Source organism: Atractosteus spatula, chromosome 15 (assembly GCF_055471065.1).
Source record: "Atractosteus spatula isolate fAtrSpa1 chromosome 15, fAtrSpa1.hap1, whole genome shotgun sequence".
Taxonomy (NCBI): domain Eukaryota; kingdom Metazoa; phylum Chordata; class Actinopteri; order Semionotiformes; family Lepisosteidae; genus Atractosteus; species Atractosteus spatula.
This window is the reverse complement of record NC_142720.1, coordinates 7,961,409-7,981,709: the sequence shown is the minus strand read 5'-3', so window position 1 is coordinate 7,981,709 and position 20,301 is coordinate 7,961,409. Positions and strand designations below refer to the sequence as shown.

The following is a 20,301-nucleotide window of genomic DNA, read 5'->3' as shown; positions in this document are numbered from 1 at the left end:
CTGTGGTGACCCGTATACATTATGTACTGAGTTACAGCTACTGCAAATCACAGTGTTGGAGTTTTGAGTACTCTACAGTATGGCTGCTGAAATTGTTTCTCTTGTTTGAGTTACACATTATAACTGGAGCGCAAATTTTAATAGTTCTGGTCACACAACAAACCAAAATGGTGCTTCTGGTAAAGATTCTGATTTTCCACAGAAAGAAAACTGCTATGAAAGTCAAAGGACTCATTCGACTTAATGAGAATAAGCAGAATAAGCCTAGTATTTGATCGTTCTGATAAAAAAAAATATTAACTTATGCAGTGTCTGTAGCAATTACAACAATATAAACATCTCATGTACTATCTTTATCATAGGTATTCATAACATTCTATAAGTAAACAATTTCTTTTCCGAGACCCTTTCATAAAGGATTGAACTTTAGAATAACCGCGCAAAGAAGAGAAACAGCTCAAAAAATGATTGCACCCGAGTTAGCCAACAAAGTTAACAAGTTAAAACTTGTTACCTTTGTTAGTGAGACAAAGCTTTCCTGAGCTGCTCTTTCAAAATCCCCTGGCACATGAGTGTTATTCTATTAGTGGAGTCCTTTGTGCCAGGAGTTTTTTTTAAGGGGTCAGATCTTTTTTGTCACACAGAACACAATGAGAGGTGATCTACAGAACCCTCTCCCTTCATACTACTTAAAAGCAGGACCAGGACTGGTGTCTGTTTTGACTGAATCGTGTTTGCTGATGGCCACATGACAACACATCCAGAGTGCTCTGAAACATAGCTATCGCCATGCTGCTCCAACATGAGATGTCAAAAATGTAAAGTGCCCCATATTTTTGGTAAACAGGCCATTGTTTTGAGAAAGAGGAAGAAACATAAGCATCAAGCACTTCCTCTATGATGTCATTATTGTAAAAGAAACACAATTGTAATTGGACCTGGGGTGTGGAGATATGAGAGATTTGTTTATACAAGGGATTTTTTTTTTCTAAATAAAAAGTGCTTCAATGCATTTGGGAGCTCTTAAAATTAATAGCTGTTTTATGGTCAGAAGAAAATAAATGAGATCATATTTTAATTTCTTGCAAATAGCTATGTGTTGCTGCCAAGGGTTATGGTAAGCAGTGTGTGGTGTGCAGTGTTTGTTTGTTTGGAGGGTGTGGGATCTCACACTCCAAACTCAGAAGCTATCTTTTAAAGGCACAGCAAGAGCATAATTAAAAGCCTTGTTCGTTTGGCTGCAGTGCCACAGAGCTGCGGTTAGGTTTGGCTCTACGTGAACCCAAAGTAAATCTGTTTTATTGTCATGTTCAGATGGGATTCCTCCCTCAGAACCTCTCATTTTAACATGACATAAGACTTCAAACCATGCTGCCACACCTGTTATTGGGCAGGACTCATACAACTTATCTTTTACAGGAAATGATCATCTTCCCCTAATGATCATTTACAACACTGTACATACAAATATACACTGTATGAAATCCCATATCATAAATATGGAAATAGATTGAGTTGGGCTTGGCATAATGTCCCTGACAAGAAAGCAATGCTGTCAGACGCAGCATGTTTGTATCCATAAACGTCTCTTCTTTCTAAGCAGGTTTTGAACCTCAGCCATGCCTTTGCTCAGCTAGCCATAAATATGAATACTGAGAGAGGCAGGCCTTCACTGCACTTGCCAAAAAAGCCTCAAGGCTTTTAGCAGTACATAGAACACGGCTTTGGAAAATGGAGAACAAGTTCCAGATAATATATTTTGAAATGGTTAAAGAAGGTTGAAGTGGCAGGAAGGATGATTGATGGCCAGCCTAGCTCTGGATACAATGCGACAATGAGATTCTATGTTTGGCTCACGTCCCTTGTGTTATTGTTTGCTTGATGTTTTGTACACTCTAGAACATATTCAGGTCCCCAGTGGCCGAAATACTGGAAGAGACTTTCCTACAGGCAAGGAAAACAGAACGTGATACAACCTCTGATAAAAAAAAACTATTTTAAACTTCACAGAAACACATTCCTTGGCTTCCTTGAGTTCTTAACCCTGATGTAATGTAGTGTGACGAAGGCATTCATTTTGCAGACATAAGCATGGAGCGGTCCCTGAGGACATACACAGACTGGCCTGTCTTCTGTAGAATCAGTTAAATGTCCATAGGGAAATTATTTTAAAGCCTAAGTAGTAACATATTAGTTGTATAACTATATAAGTATCTAACCATCAGGCTTTGATCATTCTTCTAGAAGTAACACCCAAATATATATATATATATTTACAGAATAACACAAGTAACAGATAATAGTGATGTTAAGTCTTTTTACAATGATAATAGATTATCTATATACCTGCAATGACAGCATTATTTAGTATTCAAAACAGAATTGATCCAAGTCTTCAAAATCCCCACAAACACAGACAAAGTCAATGCCCTGGATTTCTTCAGGATGAGCAGTGACACAGGAACCAGGGGACACCCACAGGAACAACATGGAAGTATTTTGAAAACTGAGAACAGTAGGCACTCCGTTACCCAGAGGGTGGTGGGAGGGTGGAACGAGCTACCCAGCCATGCTGTTGAAGCAACAACTGGCTTCAGGAAACAGCTGCATCCTTGGGGGTCGATTAGCTTCAAACTAGCAAGTGGTCTAGATGAGCTGAATGGCCTACTCTCGTTTGTAACTGTTCTAAAGTTCTTCAAGTCTTTTTCTTTGGGAGACACCTGCCAGTCTCACATTTCACATTTTCAATCTTGCTCTAGGCTGAGGCATGGATCAAGGGGAAGCTTCGAGATTTGAAGGATGGCTGCAGTGTGCAGAGGTGCCCCCTACAGGACTGGGAGGAAGTTGCACAGACCTTGCAAAGGGACCTGAAAGACTTTGAAAACACCTTGATACAGCTAAACCAGGTGACTTCGCAAGAGCCTCTGTCTTACAGTGGTTTGAGATCCTACCACGGCTGCTGTGCTTTTCAGGGAAGAGAAACCAAATCTTCAACGTCTTCACTTGACAAAGTTGCTGACTAACAAATGTATACATAAGCATGTTTTCTTTTTCATGTGAAAAAATTCAAGTTCTCGGCCTCAGTGAAATAAATTTAAAATGAAGAGGGGATACAGACTGAAAAACATGAGATGCACAATATGCATGATCTAGCACTTAACATATTACATTGCAGTAAGGATTTTATTAGCAACCATTGGCAAGACTGCAGACATGAAATGAACGTCATGTTATTGTTATGCGTCATATGTGATATGGAATTGTGTTGCAGTATTTATTTAGTCATGCTAAACCATTAGCTTTTAGTTTTATTTTTACTGAAACTAAGTATGGGGAACCAGCCAAGAGTATTCCCTTCTTGGAAGCAGAACATCACAGTTACAGCGAGTATAATGAACGCTGTGCAGGTCTCTGATGGAGTCCGAGGGGAACAGGTCCAAGAAGGGCGAGGCGGGAGAGTAGTCGAGAAGTCCAGGCGTAGTCGAGTCCAGAGAGGAATGCCAGGCAAACGAATCTGAGAAGGTCGAAAGGTACAAGCTGGAAAGGGGTCCGAGAGGCAAAGTCTGAGAGCACAAGATGGCGAAGGTTGTCAGTAACGAGAGCTCAGGAGGTGGAAAGATTCCTAATACCGAGCAATGAACAGGGTTAGCAGAGGGGTTAAGTAGTGAGGGAAGGGGTGTGATGTGGGTAATGGGAGTTAATTGGGGCCAGCTGTGCTCGTAACAATCACTGCATAACTAAATAGGAACGAGAGAGTTTATTGGCCCCCATGTAATGAATATGTGCTAGTCTGTGGCATGCTATTGTCTGTGTCCATATAAGAAACTCACTTATTCCTGGTAAGAAACCTGGAGATGATCCTGGGAGCGCAGGGGATCAAGTGGAACTACACCCTGAGTGAGACACTAGTGGATCGAAAGAGACACACATAAACATACAAGAATACTTTGGAGACACCAGTCAACCTACCCAGTATGTTTTTGGAAGGTGGGAAAGACACTGGAGCACCTCGGAAAATAAAAATGCATGTGGAGAGAACATGCAAACTCCAGACAGCAGATGCCTCAGTCCAGAATTGAATCCAGGACCCAAGAGCTGGGAGACAGCGATGCTACATTTCTATATTCTTCTCATCTCTCTGTGACTAGCGAATGCCAAAAAACTTGGGCTGGACCACTGCCCAAGACTCAATAAGCACAACACAAACCATGCTCAGGGTTATCAGGTTTTTGCATAGGATTACAACTCTGAGCTGAGCTTGGGGTTACTGCTAACAGTGGTTAAACAGCATTTCATTGAACTTTCTCCTGTAGCATTTACTCACAGGCAGAGAGATAGACTTGGTCTAGGTCTTACATCAGGGTGATCTTCCAAAGGTTTTGTCCTGGAGTTTAAAAAGACACTGTATGGTTAATACAGCACTTGCTACAACACTTTTCCCCATGTCTCATCTGGTACAGTCAAGGCAGAGCTTGTTCTTGCCACCTTATGGGATTGTTTGACAATGGTACAGTACACTGACAATATTTAATTAATAATAATAACTGCTATTATACTGTATAACCCTTTTCTGGACACTCCACTCAAAGTGCTTTACGGGTAATGGGTACTCCCCTCCAGCACCACCAGTGTGCAGCCACACCTGGATGATGTGATGGCAGCCATAGTGCACCAGTACACTCACCACACACCAGCTGTCAGTGGGGAGGAGAGTCAGTTTATAGATGGGGATTATTAGGAGACCATGACTGATAAGGGCCAATGGGAAATTTGGCCAGGACGCCGGGGTTACACCCCTACTCTTTCGGTAAATGCCCTGGGATTTTTAATGACCTTCAGGACCAAGTCAGGACCTTGGTTTTACGTCTCATCTGAAGGACGGTGCCTTTTTACAGTACAGCGTCCCCGTCACTATACTGGGACATTAGGACTCACACAGACTGCAGGGTGAGTGCCCCCCTGCTGGCCCCACTAACACCTCTTCCAGCAGCAACCTTAGTTTTTCCCAGGAGGTCTCCCATCCAGGTACCGACCAGGCTGACACCTGCTGAGCTCCAGTGGGCTGCCAGCTGGGAGTTGCAGGGTGATATGGCTGCTGGCATTTCAGAGTCAGTCACAATAGAAATCAGTGGACCCTTGTCATTGCCTGTTAGGAGAAAGCACACTTTAAAATAATGAGATCTGAAAGTTGGAGCACGAGAAGCTACCCTGTTTTTAACACACTCTCTTCCATGGCCTTTCAGATGGGGGAGCAGCTCATCTGCAGACAGAATCCCACGGCAGACCAGGTGAAGAAACAGCTCAGCCAACTCAAGGATCAGTGGCACCTGCTCAGGCAAACAGCTGGAAATCAGTCAAAAGCCCTCAGTGGAGCGAGAAATTTGCAAGAGTTTAACAGAAAAGTTGATAAGCTTGAAGTTTGGATTAAGGCAAAGGTATCTTAATTCCTGCTCACAATATTGCTTTCAGCTCCAGGAGTTCTTATTGTAATGGTGTTGATAAAAACAACTCTCTCAATACAACAGAGCTTAGTAAGGTGCAGTAAACAAGGACAGAACGTTTTCAGGTTCTTTTAAATGCAAGCTGTCAAAAAAGCAAAATGTGCTGAACATCAACCTAGAATTCCTCGGAGACCTCAGGGTACTGCTCAATACTTTCTCTGAGCCATTGACATGTTTCTTTGATGAAATGAGACAGGTTTTCAGGACAGATTTCATGGGATGCTGCAGAACATTTTCCCAGCTTTGCTATCCGGTCCGTCTCACAGAAATCTGAATCCATACACGTACAGAGCGGAGTTGCTAATACATCTGCGGAACATTACTCACTGTTCATGTGAAAGTTTCTCTGTTAGCGTAAAGCTCTGTGTGCCAGTTCTGATTCCTCCACTCAGAACAGATGTTTGCCTGTAAGACTCAGCTAAACTCCTGGACAGTCTTCCTCAATGGGATTCATGAATGCTATTATGTAATTTAGTCATTCTACATTTTGCAGTGGGTTATTTCAGTTTTAAATAGGACAGCTTTGACAAGATTTGGTCAAGCAGCAAATAAAGAAAAAATGTCCAAAAAATGTTTTGATTACTTCAAGTATCATGCATTTAAAATGGAAAACAATATTTTACCAGTTTTAAAATGAAAAAAATGATACCTTATAATTGTCATTATCATTTTTAATAATTTGCTGTGCATTCAAATTTTAATCTGATGTAAAACTGAAACAAAAGGACTAACATGCCGATTACAATAATGCAGTACCCTGTGCCTATTTCAAGATGAGACTCTTAATTCATTTAAAGGAGATCTTCAAAAGAATATACCAAATTCTATTATTACAATACTATTCTTTCTCTGTATTCTATTCTGATCATATTTTTTTAAATCAAGATTATATAAATTTACAAGGTTATTGTTTTTAATTAATTGATACTTGAGCTAAAACACTACAGTATAATTTGTTTTAAAAATAAAATAAAATCAAAATCAAGTGATGTTCTACAGTCAGTAGGAGCAAATCCCAGGTGAACATATCTACATGAATGTATGATGTGCGTGCTTAACAGATGACACTATTGTAGGACCAAACTACTGTGGCAGGTAGATCTGCAAACCTGAAACTGCACTTTTGAACATTTCTAATTAATAGTAGCATTAGGTATTTTTATTACAGACTTTAGCTAGGTTTCATTTTATTGAGCCCCAAGCAGAAAAGCTGAAGCATCTGTTTTATCAAATTAAAAAAATGTTCCTTTTAGAAACAACCAGCCACTATAACAGTTCATTTTGTTTTGCACCAGCAGGAAGAGGACCAATCCCTAGCAAAGGTACTTGGGCAGAATATTGACAAACTGCAGCTGACGAGAAAAATACTGGATCTTAAACAGGTGGGCTTTTCTAATGAGCTTTACATTGGGGGATACAGCAGGTCTTATCACGTCTGTGGAGGTTACTACTTTCATTTTAGGAGAACTGAACGTGAATATGAATAAGTAAGCTTTCTTTTAAAAAATGTTTTTTTGTGGTTGTTGATTTTTTTTGGCCTACTTCATGGTCATGTTTTCACCTGACGATCGAGAGGAGCTGGTTTTTAAAAAGAGCTACATTTCTCTTTGTCATGTTTACACAGGACGAGCAGCTGTATAGGACCCTTCACGAAGAGATCAACAGCCTGGCTCTCAAATTAGAAAAACTAGGAAAGAATGAAAGCAAGAACATCTCAGCGAGGAGGAAACATATCAACAAAATGTATGTACCGCACGTTACAGATTCAATCCATTGCTGGGCTTGCTGGTGACAAGTAGTAGTGAACACTGAACGAGTTACATTACATCCCAGAGAGCAACGTGCTAAAAAAATGTAAATGTCTTAAACTGCGATGGATTCCATACACTGAAGTCAGTTTACCTAAGCCCTCAAAAAATGTAGATGCATAATGAAAGAATTATTCACGCTCAAAGCCAGACACAGAGTACCTCTCCCACTTCCCTGGATCGCCTGTGAATTTCCATCTAATCTCCGCTACCTCTGCTGCAGGTGGCTCAAAGTCCAGACACTTCTGAAAGACTTTCATGAAAAGCTGCAGCTGGCTTTGGAACTCTCTTCATTTTACCAACAGGCAGACAACGTCATCAGAGCCATTAACAATAAGGTGAGCACAATGTCGGAGCTCTATTTCAGATTAGTGGAATCCTTTATTCTGTCAGCAACTGATCTCTACAAACCCTGGAGGTAAATCACAGTCCGATGTGACAGGGTAAAGGTACAGTATGTTTTTATGTACTGGAATGCTGTAAAATAAACTAGGCCAAGAGCTGTGGTTGTGTAAGACGATGCAACATTCTGTGAACAAAAGGTTGCTTTTCAAACACACAACGAAACCACAGTTTAATAACTAAATTAATTCTGTTTGAAATAAATCATGGAACCTTCCATATGGGGCAAATAAGCCTTGACTAAGACTCTCCTACACAATCTAGAGAAAGTTAACACAGTGAGTAACCGAAGTCTGGACTTAATGGACTTAAAAATAAAACTATTATTGTTCTCAATCTTCCTTTTATTACACAGCCTCTCCATGGATTCCAATTCTAATCAATGTTTAATTGATTTTAATGAATATGTGTATGCAAATTAATTAAAGATAATGCAAATAATTAAAGAATTGTTATTTTTTATCTGTAAACAGATACAAAACTTTTAATGTAAACAGATGTTTCCATTTATTGTACTGTGTGTAGAATTTACACTGCTTTAAACTTGTTTCAGGCTTACAAACACCCAAAGATGATAATATAGGATATAACAACACTGTGGCATTGGAGTAATTATGTTTTGTCTGTTTGTAATAGTACAAGACCCTTTTTTTCCCACAAGGACCTTTTAAATTAACGTCAGTTTCTTTCTATCCTTCCTTTTCTTTCCACAGAGGAAAAGCATATCATCTTCAAGTGACCAAGAAAACAGTACAGACAGAGAGATAAGGGACATAGCCAGTCACATTATGGTGAGTACCAGTGAAATGTCTAAAAAATGAACACCGTACCCTCCGCACTGACTTTGTTAAAACAACCTTTCACAATGGTGTCACACAGCAGAAAACCAGGGACTGAGACGGACAGGTTTCACGGACGTCTGCTCTTCATTGTGCATGTCTGGGAACTGCCAGAGAATGGCAAATACTGCCAAGACACCTAAGAGCCATGACGCAGTAACCCCAAAATATGAGCATAACAGTGTCGCAAACACAAACGGACCCCGTGTGAGACAAAACAAATGGCATGAAAAGAAAGACACCCGTTATGAGAAAACTAAACAAACACAGTCATTTCGAGGTGTTTGTTAAAAGCACTGCAAATTTCAATTTGATTGTTTTAAGAGAACACGTTATATAACCATATTTCTAACAGGTTATTTACTGTAGAGGCCCACAATGGATTTTGTAGTTAATGGTGAAAAGGGGAACTCAGGAACTTCCTAAGGAAATGTCATTTGGGAAAATTAAATACATAACATCCCCAAACCGGTCGCACACAGCTACTAAATACATGAGCCAGAGACACAGTCCTGTGCATATGCACAAATATTTAACAAGTGACTGACAGTAGGATCATGGGGAGATGCAGAGACAATCTGTTTGCGTACTCACTGGAGCATGGTAAATCCTAATAAGAGAAACAGAACACGATCCGTGCTCTGTGGGTTTTCCTACAGCACAAGACACCTCTGTGAATATGCGAAATGATTATTTTCCATCTTCAGAATATCGATGTTTGACTCCAATGTTTAAGAGAATAAAGCATATCTTGTTCCCAGCGCGTAGAACTAGTCCAAATGCACTGAGTAATTTCCTTCCTCCCCTCCTACCCCACCTCCCCACTCCCTCAGATGCTGGATGTCACTGCTTCTCAGCTGTCAAATCTCCACCCGGCCTTGGCAACCAGAGTGACCCAGAAGCAGGGTGAGGTGAAGGATGGCTGGGCCTTGCTCCAGAAGGCTGTGAGGTACAGGAGCTCCCACGTGGTTGCCAAGTTACATGAGGGCCCTGCGGTGTTCACGCCAGGCCTTGAGGAATTTCTGTCCTAATGGGCATTGTAGTGTCCAGAAAAGTGGAACAACCCTCATTTTATTTTCTGTATGGTTTTAGTGTAGCAGTCCACACAGGCAGAAAATACCCATATGACGCTTTCCAATACCTTTATTCTGATTCCTAGACTAGAGAGTGAGCCTGCCCCAAGGCTGTATGGGATAGTTTTTGTATTATGTGCCTCTGCGTTTTCATATTTATCAGACACCTGCTGCAGTCTGGAGATCTGAAAGTCCAGACCTTGAGGGTTGCAGAATTTTCTGGCTTGCTTCACTGTAGCCCTTGGACTGATTAATTTTTATTAATTTGTTGGATCTGACTTTTTTTTCCAGGTTTCAAGTCAATGACTGCTGCAGTCTTGCACATTTTCTATGTACTATACCTTGTATTGAATAAGCCGAAAAAGATGTTTAGGAGCTTGATTAAGTAAACAATTTGTTTGGTTAAATATTTTAAAGGTCACCTAGAACGAAAAACAGACCGCACGTCTCAAACTTAACTTAGGGTAAATCATTGTAACAGATGAGTAATCTGTGTTATTTTGTTTCTCATGCTTAATTAGAACTGCCTTCCACACCGATTTGTGTTGCACAGAAGGTAGATGCGTAGGGAATAGAGTGTGACACCTGGACTATTTCACTTTGCTTGGTAAACGGTTAATATTCCTAACACAAAAACAACGCCAGTTAATTCTGAAACGTTGACTGTACAATAAAAATGGATGTTATTCTTGTGCAATAGAGCTTTTACACACTAAACAAATAAACAGTTTCCTAGCAACCAAACCAGGATTAGGACATTAGCCATGTGTGATTAGTTACTCTGTGAATTTCAGAAATGAAATGTTATTGGATTTATCTAATTAATCTTGGTTATGGGATTTCCTGAAACCTTTCCCAGACTTCCCTTGTGAAAGAATTCTGCTTCTTGGTGATGGGGAACATACAGTCTTTGCAATAATTTGTCTCTTCCTTTGTTGTAGAGCCATTTCAATGCTGTCAGAGTAATGATTCTTTAAGAATTTTTCTTTAGAAAAATGGATTGTAAAATCCTAATTCTGGAGCGAAATGTGGTATACAGTATCTTTCTAAACTGGCAGATAATTAACTCACTTAAGCATGCAAATAATTAGGTTTTCAAAATTATGTCTTCCACCCATATACTGTAACTGTGTGTTTAACTTTCCAGAATGCAGTAGCATACTTTTATAAACATAGAAGCTATGGCTAACGTAGGCTCTCATATTTGGCCCAACTAGCTCATTTGGTAGTGAGTAGCTGATTGATCCCAGGATCTCATTCAGGGATGTCTTGAAAGAAGCCAGGGTATCAGCTTCAACTGCATGGCTGGGTAGCTTGTTTTACTGTATACTCTCATAAAGCTCTGGGTAAAGACATGCCTCTTGCTCCCAATTTTAAATGCACTACCACACAAGTTCCACTTATTTTCACCTCTGTTGTCCATTTCTATCCATTGTTATCTGTTTTTGCTTTTTTTTACTCTGTAAAAGAAGCTGTGCACAGGAAGTGATTAACTAAGAGGATCAAACGTGAATTAAGTCATCTTGATCTAGTTATCAGACCAGATTGTTTCAATTAACATAGCTTCACTCTGCTTCTTACTGAATTTGAGTTTTACAAAATTATCAGTTATTATGTTTTTTGTACATTTTAGAAACACTGAAATCAGCCTCAGAATTTTCTCCTAATTTAGTTATCATTTTCAATTTGTGACAAAGGTATTTCAATAAAACCTATCTTGTTTGTATTACTGTATATTCGGTGATCTGTGTGTTCCACTTTTTATTTATGGGGAATTGAGTTATTGAGATACTGTACAATTTTAAAAAGTGTACACTCCTTAAATTGACATATCTTCCATCTGAAAGGGAATAATCAGGAATATGTTTCAGTTTTGTAATTTATTGTTTATTGTTAAATGCATGTACTGTATAATTGCTATACTTACATTTTGAAATGCAGGTGTTTTTACACTTTTTTATTAATTAAGTTTATTATTGTAAATAATGACATCCACTGACGTCTGTGTTGTAAATAGAACTATGATACATGTTCAGTGAGCAGTCCTATTTTTGTACTTCTTACAGAAGCTGAATGATATTTCGATTAAAGGATATAAACACTTGTAGTATATTTGGGATGTTGTGAAATGTAAATCTAGGATCATGTCCATGTTCTGATCATTTTCTTGCCACAGGAATGAGAAAGCAGGGTTGCAGTCCTCCTGCTTAGTTTTCACCAGGGAAGATGGCGACCCCCTGACCCCTGCCAGGGGGCCACAATGCAGCGTGGGAACAGAAGTGCACAGGATCATGGGAAAAGAGGTTAAAGAAGAGCAGAACCGACTCAAAGGATGTGTGGTCAGTAGCTTGGTATTTAATGGCTACATCGGTGCAGTTTTTTTTATTTAACTGTGGTAGAAATGCACTGCTTCATAATGTCCAGACCTTGGACCTTTTTAGAGTTTTGGTTAACTGAAATGACACTGGAGAAGAAAAAGATTCTTTCTGTCTATAGTTTAAAAAGTTGGCTATGAGTAGTGAATATGTAGCTCACGAGAAGAGCTTTTAAAGGTGATATTTACACTGGCAAAAAAATATTCTATAACTTTCCATGAAAATGTCATGCCATGATTGTACAGTGTTTGCAAATGGTGTGCCAATACAAATACCCTTTTATTTTAAGTAGAAAATGTAATAGTTTTCAAACTGCTATTAGGTAAATAAGCATCATGATGAGAAGGAACTCTCTATGTAATGAGTAAATACACATTAACTTAATATGATATATTAATTCATATTAATACGATCCATCAGTACTGACAGGGCTACATGAGAGGGTTATGATGCATTCAGCACATTAAAGTCCAGCGGATTGGCAACTGCTTAGTGCTCCTTTTCATTTAGATTTTCTTATTTGAATATAGTATTGTAAATGCAAAAACCACTGGTTTCTTTCCCAGCTTCGCCAGGCTTACAGTTTTTGCCAAATATGACGCCAAACGCCAGCTCCATAGCAGCATGTTTACTGTAATAACATGAAGCCATTCCGACTGTCTGTGCTATCATCTCTCTTGGACCGATTGTAAACTGTGACATGGGTTTAGCCCTTGAGCTAAACCAAATTGTGCAGCCAGGTATGGCCACTGGTCAACCAAAAAATACTTTTTTTTATTTTGTTTTAGCAATACTTTGTTTTGCTTTAGGGATTTGTGGAAAGAGCACTGTATACTTCCAGTTGGAGATGCTGGATCCAGTTGCTTAAAATGCCATTTGCTCTAAGGAGCATTTGCCTTTACTCTCCTTTTCTTGGCACTTCACTTATTGCCTGTGTGTGGTGCAATCGTAAGGTTGCAGCAGTTGTGTTTCTTGTTGGTAGCATGAAGTAAACATGTTGCAGTGTTGTTTTTGTCTCTAATGACATCCAGATGTCAGAAGCTGTGGACCAGATGGGCATGTTGTTAGTGATAGTTCCTGGCTGACATCACTCCCACAACTCCGTGCTTAAAAATCAAAATAGTAATTGGAGGGAACGGTTGCTCTCAGGAACAGGAAATCTAGGCTATTTTTTGCCTCCAGCAACATTAATCAAATGTTATGTCTGGGAGGCATCTCCTAGCTCTGAGGTTAAGATGTGATTCAGGTTTTGTTTATGGTGGAGTTAAATAAGCGTGTGTTTAAGTATGCAGATGCATATTTTTAGAAAATCTGCTGACCATAAGTTAGTGGCGCTAACCAGTTGTGTTTGATAAACATGTTTTGGCGTCATGAAATAAATCACTGGTAGCAGTATAAAGTAGATTTTGTATGATTTAAGAGCATTTTATGACCTTGCATGTTCTTAAGTTGTATCGGGTGCTGCACAGGATCTGTTGCTATTGCCTAGGAGCCCATGATGATGTTGCTACAGTTGTGAAGAATGAGAAAATAATTTCACACGACCATTGGCAAATGGCACAGCAAAAGGGTTCTCGGTCTATTGTAGTACATAGTTCCCTCTGATTAATTGTTGTTTAATGTCTCAAAATGGTGCTTTTTATTTCCAATGAACAATTTGGTGTTTTGCTTTTCATTTCACGGCAGTTTTTCATTATGATACCTTGCCAATGAATGTCTTCCATTCTATGGGTAATTAAAGTCTTTCTTGGACATCCAAGGAAAGGCAATAACCAACCTTTGAACAGGAGGAAGGGAATTCTCATCATATGCATAGTGTATAAGGCTCACTTAAGTTTAGTTTGGCATTTTACAATGTTCAATTGTAGATGGGCTCATCCACTTTACAGGAATCTAACCTTTACCAAAGCTCTTCATCTGTGCTTTCAACAGCTGAACTTGAATTTTTATAACCAGTAACATCTTGGACAGAAATAGAGACTGAATTGTACATAGAGAATTTAAAACAAAATGCACACTAAACTTCCACCAGTTTTGAAGAGAAGAAGAGATTCACCAGCATGAGAGTGCTAGAGTTTAGGTAGCGGCTGTGGTCAAAGTTCAGCCTACAACACGTGAAATAACCTGAAGGCAGAGTCACACGTTTTCAGTGTTGCTGTATTCCAAACTCTAAAGGTTCAGCCTGCCATACAAGGTTTGCTCTTGACAAAACTTTTTCTCAGTCTTTCCATAATGGTGAGCGAGCAGAGGGAACTGGATTCAAAGCTGGGAGTGTCGGGTGGCCTTGCACCTCTGCTTCAATCTGTCTGGCCCTGCTGAGACTTAGCCTGTATGGTGGAACCCTGTAGATTCTCAGCACAGGCTGTGAAACACTACAGAAAGAGAAACAGCAGTGCAAGGTTGAGACATACCGGTTGTAGACAGCACAGACGAGTAAAACAACATTAACCTACCTTGGTGATTGGTGTAAATGTTGCAGTTTAATGAACACACCTGCAGGCTGGGTCTGAGAGATCATCCTACACTGAAGCAAAAGCAGCAGACTGGATGGCAAGGCCTGGCTTAACTTCTTCCCACATGGAGTGAGACTCTGGATCTGAGAACTTTGTCATAGACCAAACAGCACTGGAATGCTTGTTAGCACTGGTGAAAACCCCTGGCTAGCCTTTCCATGACATGACCCTTGCAATTATTAAAGTGAGAAGCCCCGGTGCCTGATTTTGTTTTTAATACATTATCCAGCACAGAAAGGGTCAGGTAGTGGATACTGCTAAACAGGTACCCTTAGTGCGAATCAGGCAAACCGTATAACCACTAATATCCTCCTGGTAGTGAGAGGGTCTCAGGCCCCTGAATATGTGAAGATCTGCATGCTGTACAACTTATATTGTAGATCCCTGCTCTCCAGTCTTTCAACCTCAAGTCTTTAATGATCATGAGCTAATGCAGTAGGGACATCAAAAGGAGGTATTAAATACTGTCTCACTAGACCCTTGGATTCCATCTGTCTGCCCTTGCTGGGACAGTGTGCTATCTCAGTCCCCCCAGCCACACTCTCTCAGAGGAAATCTCCAGCCACAAAGTGAGAGTGATACACAACAGAAGCCCAGATACAAACTATTATCATTTCATACAGTAAGAGCACTGAAGCAATACACTGTTTTACACTCAGTATACACTGCACTGAGTATGTAGCCTGAGTATATAGTACGCACTGCTTTATACCACTCACAGGTACGCTACTGGGAACTTCAATACAGCAGATATTTCAAGAAAAACACTTTTGTTCAGTTATATGGATGTATAAGTCAAGTATACATATACATCCAGTATGTAGACATAAACATAAAAGATTGTAGCATCTCAAAATGCATCAGAAATGTTGTTGAAAGAAAAATGTGTTTATGTTGTAAGTCCAGTTTAGCACGTGGCACCTTGCTGGTTTCTGTGGTTTTTCTAGACAGAATTTAATGGTTTTCAAGCCTATCAGTTTGAGCACATTTCTCTGCTCCTTCTACTATAGCCTTAAGATGCCAATGTAACCTTACATATGTGGGTTTGGTTTGCTTGTGGGTGATATGATTGCTTGTCTCTTTCGTGGTAATTTGGTAGCTGATTAAAGAAGACAATCAGAAAGAAGTTGAAAAATCAGAGCCAGTATATCACTCAAATTAGGACAACATCTGATCTGCACAAAAGATGGTGTTTTTATTATTTAAAGATTTAACAGAAAGCCTTTTCATTTCATTATCTGGTCAGATCATTATACTTTTTTCATTCACAGAACATTAGAGAGCCTGAGGGTATCAGGACATTAATTAACAGCCAAGTTGAAGACCACTCTTCAAAGAGCCCTACCACAGAAACAGGAATTAATCCCTGCCACTCACATGATGTCAGTGGGAGGAGCCAAGCAGATGAAGACAGGTAAATTTGCCATCATGTTGCATTTCTAGATCACACAAGGAAAATGTGAAAATAAACAATAACGCCTACTTACAGCATATCAAGCAAATCAAAAACATCTTTTCTTGCAGAAAAACATTCTGCATTTCTTTCATTTTAATTTCTACTGTCTAATCTTTAAAGCATGCCTTAAATCAACATACTGTGACATTTTAATATATATAAAATGGGGTCAATCATGTTGAAAGCCAACAATTGCAAAGTCAATAAAATCCATTAAAATATTTTGATTGATTGATTGGTTTGTTGATTGAATGTCATTCTCTGTTTGTACATAACTAATATTTGTCTGTACTTTACAGTAAGAAACATAAGACTGAGTCCCACACTGCCTTTTCACGTGGAAACTCACAACTCCAAGTCCAGTTACAGAAATTCACGGTTTCTGCAGATAAGGTAATTAGTGTGCTACTGTACATACTGTAGCTTGGGATCTAGGCTTGTTGTCACTCGTTAATGACTGTCTCCAGCACTTTAAACATTTAGCTGAAGGTTACAGTAGTGTTTTTTAATTGATACTTGCATTAAAAGCTGCATTTAAGAGACCCAGTGAGACAGGACTTGTCCACATAAAATAAAATGAACCAAACTACATTTTCCTGATGTCCAGGCATAGTCTTTGCCTCATAGCTCTCTGCCAGTTGTCTGTATGTTCTTTTATTTAATGGCATGACTAATATTCTATAATTTAATTACATTAAGTAATAATTATTTGCAATAATAGACCCATAACCGATTACTGAAAAAGCTGTGGAAAGTGGAAATTAAATTTTGCGTATTTTGTTCTTTCTTGTGGTAACCTGTTCCTTATGGAGCATGGCTGTAAGTTTCATCTTTTGTTCCATTCTTTTCCTATGAAGACTCTGTCATGGCTGAAGGACAATGTTGCTATGGCAACCCAGCTCTGCTGCGCTGTCGGTCCTGATGGCTTTGAGGAGGCCAGGAGGTGCCAGGCCGCCCTGGAAGAGGACATCCTGTCAAACAGGGCAAGAATTGAGGTGGTCCAGAAGGTATGTGCTCGGCCGCATGCTGAGGGCCAGAAATCACCGTTGTTTGTTTTTTTGTGCATCATTCTGTCAAACAAGAATTTGTTCTTCATGTAAATTTGGTAATCCGAGAGGTGCTCAGAAATATTTCCATACCTCCAAGCTACAAGAGCTTATTTAGTGCAACAGAAAGGTCTACTTTTACTGTATGCTTAACTACCAGTTAAGCTTAATGAATTTAATAAGGGTAGGAATGGAACAAAGTTTCGTGGGGGCTCTCAAGCGCCTTAGCCAGTAAAGTCACTCATTCAGAGTTAAGGCTGAGCGTGGAACCGCGACAGTTACAACGTCAAGCTGGTTGACAACTGTCACTGTCAATTCTAAACTGAAAGGAAATTGATAATCCCATATCAGAAATAATTCTATATGCGTTGTGCGTATGTGTACTGAACCATGTGTTGACTTACATATAGGAGGGAAGGAGCCTTGTGCGAGCACAGCACCCAGGCAGTGCAAAGATTGAAGAGTTCCTGGGCCAGCTGGACGTGCTCTGGGAGGAGCTGAAGAAGAGACACCAGAAGAATGCCGTGGTGCTCCAGGAATCAGAGAAACTGGACTTAAAGGTGCAGCCTTAGCAGAAGAAGGACCTTTCTCCCTGTCAGAAAAGCAAGCCTTTGCTAGTGTGGAATAGAAACTGTACACTAGCTATTTCATCACAGAAATGCCACTTTTATCACAAAATAATGACTGACTTTGAAACAAAATTGTTTCAGAAAGTATGCAGAGCTTACGTTTTCTGTCCGTTTTCTTTCCGTTTCCCATAGCAGACTATCTTGGAGATTTGCAGCAGTCGGTACATAGTTTGGCCCAAGTGTAGCATTCAGTTTTACTTTCTCGTTGCTGACCGAGAGCATGTCCGTCTTTTTGTCTGCACTTCTTCATGCGTCTTGGGCAGGCACAGAAAGTCCTGAAGGACCTGAGCAGCTTGGAGGCCTGGCTGCAGATGGTGGAGTCGTCCATCCGGCAGTCCTCCCTGGAGGGAGACCCCGAGTCCGTGTCAGCTGCAGAGAGGGAGAGCAGCCTCCTGGAGAGAGAGGTGGCCTCCAGAGGCCTGGAGCTCAGGGTCCTGCGGCAGGAGGTGGACAAGCTGAGCGGCAGGAGGCACGTCCACACCCAGCAGCTGCCGCGCAGGATGGACGAGGTGGAGGAGAAGTAGGTTTTCTCTCCCTGGCTCCCTGGGGTGCAACACGAGAGCAAGAGGAGGCTAACGAGCTCAGAGTCAGGCGGAGATGCGTTGGTTCACCTGAAAACTTTTTCAAGTTATTCTTGTGCGTTGGTCGAAAAGCTGGAGGTTAGGGAAAGCTGACAAATGCAGGTGAAATAACACCTTAAAAAATGGATTCAAAACACTCCTTTCAAAGAATAATATTTTGCCATTGCAGTGGAGTCCTGTTGTGTTTTGAGCTGAACTTGTGAAAGGTGGCAGTTCTTCAGCCATTCACAGACTGTCTGGGTGCCAGGTTTTAAGATACATTTCTGCAAATATTCTTCTGGGGCCAGAGTCTGTTTTATTAACATCTGTGGTATTTTCAGGACACTTGTGAAAAAAGAAGAGTGGATACTGTAAAACGTACAAAAACACATTTCAGCAATTACCGCTTTGGCAATTTTGATCCTAATTTTTAGTTTTTTCTGGCATGCTTTTATTTCTCCCAGTTTATGTTTTGAATGGATGCTGTGTGTCTCTGCATTGGTTGACCAACGCATTGATCATCCACACTCCTGAAACCTAAAACCTTTTGCGTTGCAGCAGGCTGTTCAGTTTCTCAACTGAAATTGCTGTAGTGGTCTGAAATGACCATTATCGCTCCCGCAAATACATTTAATATTCAATGGATTCAGTGTTTCACATTTTTATGTGTTTGAAATCACAGACTTGGGTTTGGTCGGAGAGATTTCCTTCTTGCAAAGTACAGCTGCACTGGACTCCTTGTAAAACTATATGATGTGGGCAGCTTTATTAGATGTACCTATGTCTATAAACACAACACTGACTCTGTTAAAGACAGCAAGCCTACCAAAGAAAATAAAGAAATGGAAAAGGTTTAATTTATAAGTTTCCACGGAGGACTTCTCTGTCTCTTTTTTCATGCCTTCTGAGAATAAACCCATACAGGTATAACTTATACTTGCAAATTACAAAAACATGTGAGCTCTTATAAGTAAGTTAATAGTTCCTTCTTACCATGCATCTTGTAGTCTGGGTCTGTGAGCAAGGGATGATTGTTGTAAACTTTCTTTTTTCTGCATTACGAATGTCAGATCTCCAAGCATAGACCTTCTGTCTGGATGCTTTTTTTAAAGCTTCAACAGGATTCCAGGGGCTTTCCAGTCACTGCTTGAGCTTCTGTCATTGAAGTGCTGCAGACATCTCCTCATAATTTCACTCTATTTAGAAAACGGGTAACACATTGCTAATGTAGTCTGACTGAACAATGCAGGAACAATTCCTTCCAGAAGTCCTCAGAGTCATAGATTAATTCCTTCTTGTACAATAATCACTACTTCAGTAACAGACCTGTGATTCAGGTCTGAGGGCGCTGATTTATACCAGAGCCAAATTTTACCTCTGGTTGAGTGAAAATATGTATTGTAGCTTTTTTCAAGCTTTGTGAATCAAATACCATGAATTCCAGGAATCCTGTTTTCCTTACTCGATTGCTATGGGCCCTTAGGTACCGGAGTGTGCAGGAAGCTCTGAAACAGCAGACCTCAGAGCTGCAGGATACTCGCATGCTGACGGAGTTCCTGGAGAGAGTGGAACTGGAGGAATGTCTGGAGCCCAAGAGAATGAGCTCCGTGGACTGCAATGAACAGGTGGATACTGTGTTACATCGCCTTCAGTCGTCAATGAGCTCGCCCTACATGAAATACACCGGGGCCCAGCTGCCAAATGTTACCATGCTACTTTACTGAGAAATAAGCAGAGGGACTTTGAGAAATCACTTGAATAATGCAAAACAACTCGTAAGACATATGTATTGCAGTACCTTTAGATTTGTTCCTGCCAGTAGTCTGAAGCAAGACTGGTGTGTTACACTTGGACAGTTTAGCATTCTCATTGTCTATATTCCAGAAGTAATCAATAAAAACCATTAGGTGCTTTAGTATGTGGTTCATGAGGACATAATGAGATGCAAGAAAGTCTAATGACTTTGAATTAATTTATGTTTATTAAAAGGACACAATAATTAGTAGATGTAGTGTAAAGAGTATAAGAGTTTGTACCTCCCTGCTATATTTTAAACAGATTTGCATTTAAATTTAATTTGGTTTTAAACGGCAAGACTT

At 40.1% G+C, this 20,301-nt stretch overlaps 1 protein-coding gene across 3 annotated transcripts in view; it reads left to right on the top strand.

Moving 5' to 3' along the window:
* Positions 1–20,301, top strand: part of mymx (myomixer) — a 52,807-nt gene that overhangs the window by 11,622 nt on the left and 20,884 nt on the right. For all 3 annotated transcript variants that reach the window (XM_088933974.1, XM_088933976.1, XM_088933975.1), the window contains 14 exons: positions 2,760–2,906; positions 5,244–5,435; positions 6,797–6,883; positions 7,126–7,244; positions 7,533–7,647; positions 8,425–8,502; positions 9,384–9,499; positions 11,800–11,962; positions 15,783–15,925; positions 16,267–16,360; positions 16,825–16,974; positions 17,424–17,573; positions 17,906–18,162; positions 19,686–19,827. In XM_088933974.1, the coding sequence (XP_088790100.1) occupies positions 2,760–2,906; positions 5,244–5,435; positions 6,797–6,883; positions 7,126–7,244; positions 7,533–7,647; positions 8,425–8,502; positions 9,384–9,499; positions 11,800–11,962; positions 15,783–15,925; positions 16,267–16,360; positions 16,825–16,974; positions 17,424–17,573; positions 17,906–18,162; positions 19,686–19,827 (1,953 nt within the window). The remainder of the gene's footprint in view (positions 1–2,759; positions 2,907–5,243; positions 5,436–6,796; positions 6,884–7,125; positions 7,245–7,532; positions 7,648–8,424; positions 8,503–9,383; positions 9,500–11,799; positions 11,963–15,782; positions 15,926–16,266; positions 16,361–16,824; positions 16,975–17,423; positions 17,574–17,905; positions 18,163–19,685; positions 19,828–20,301) is intronic.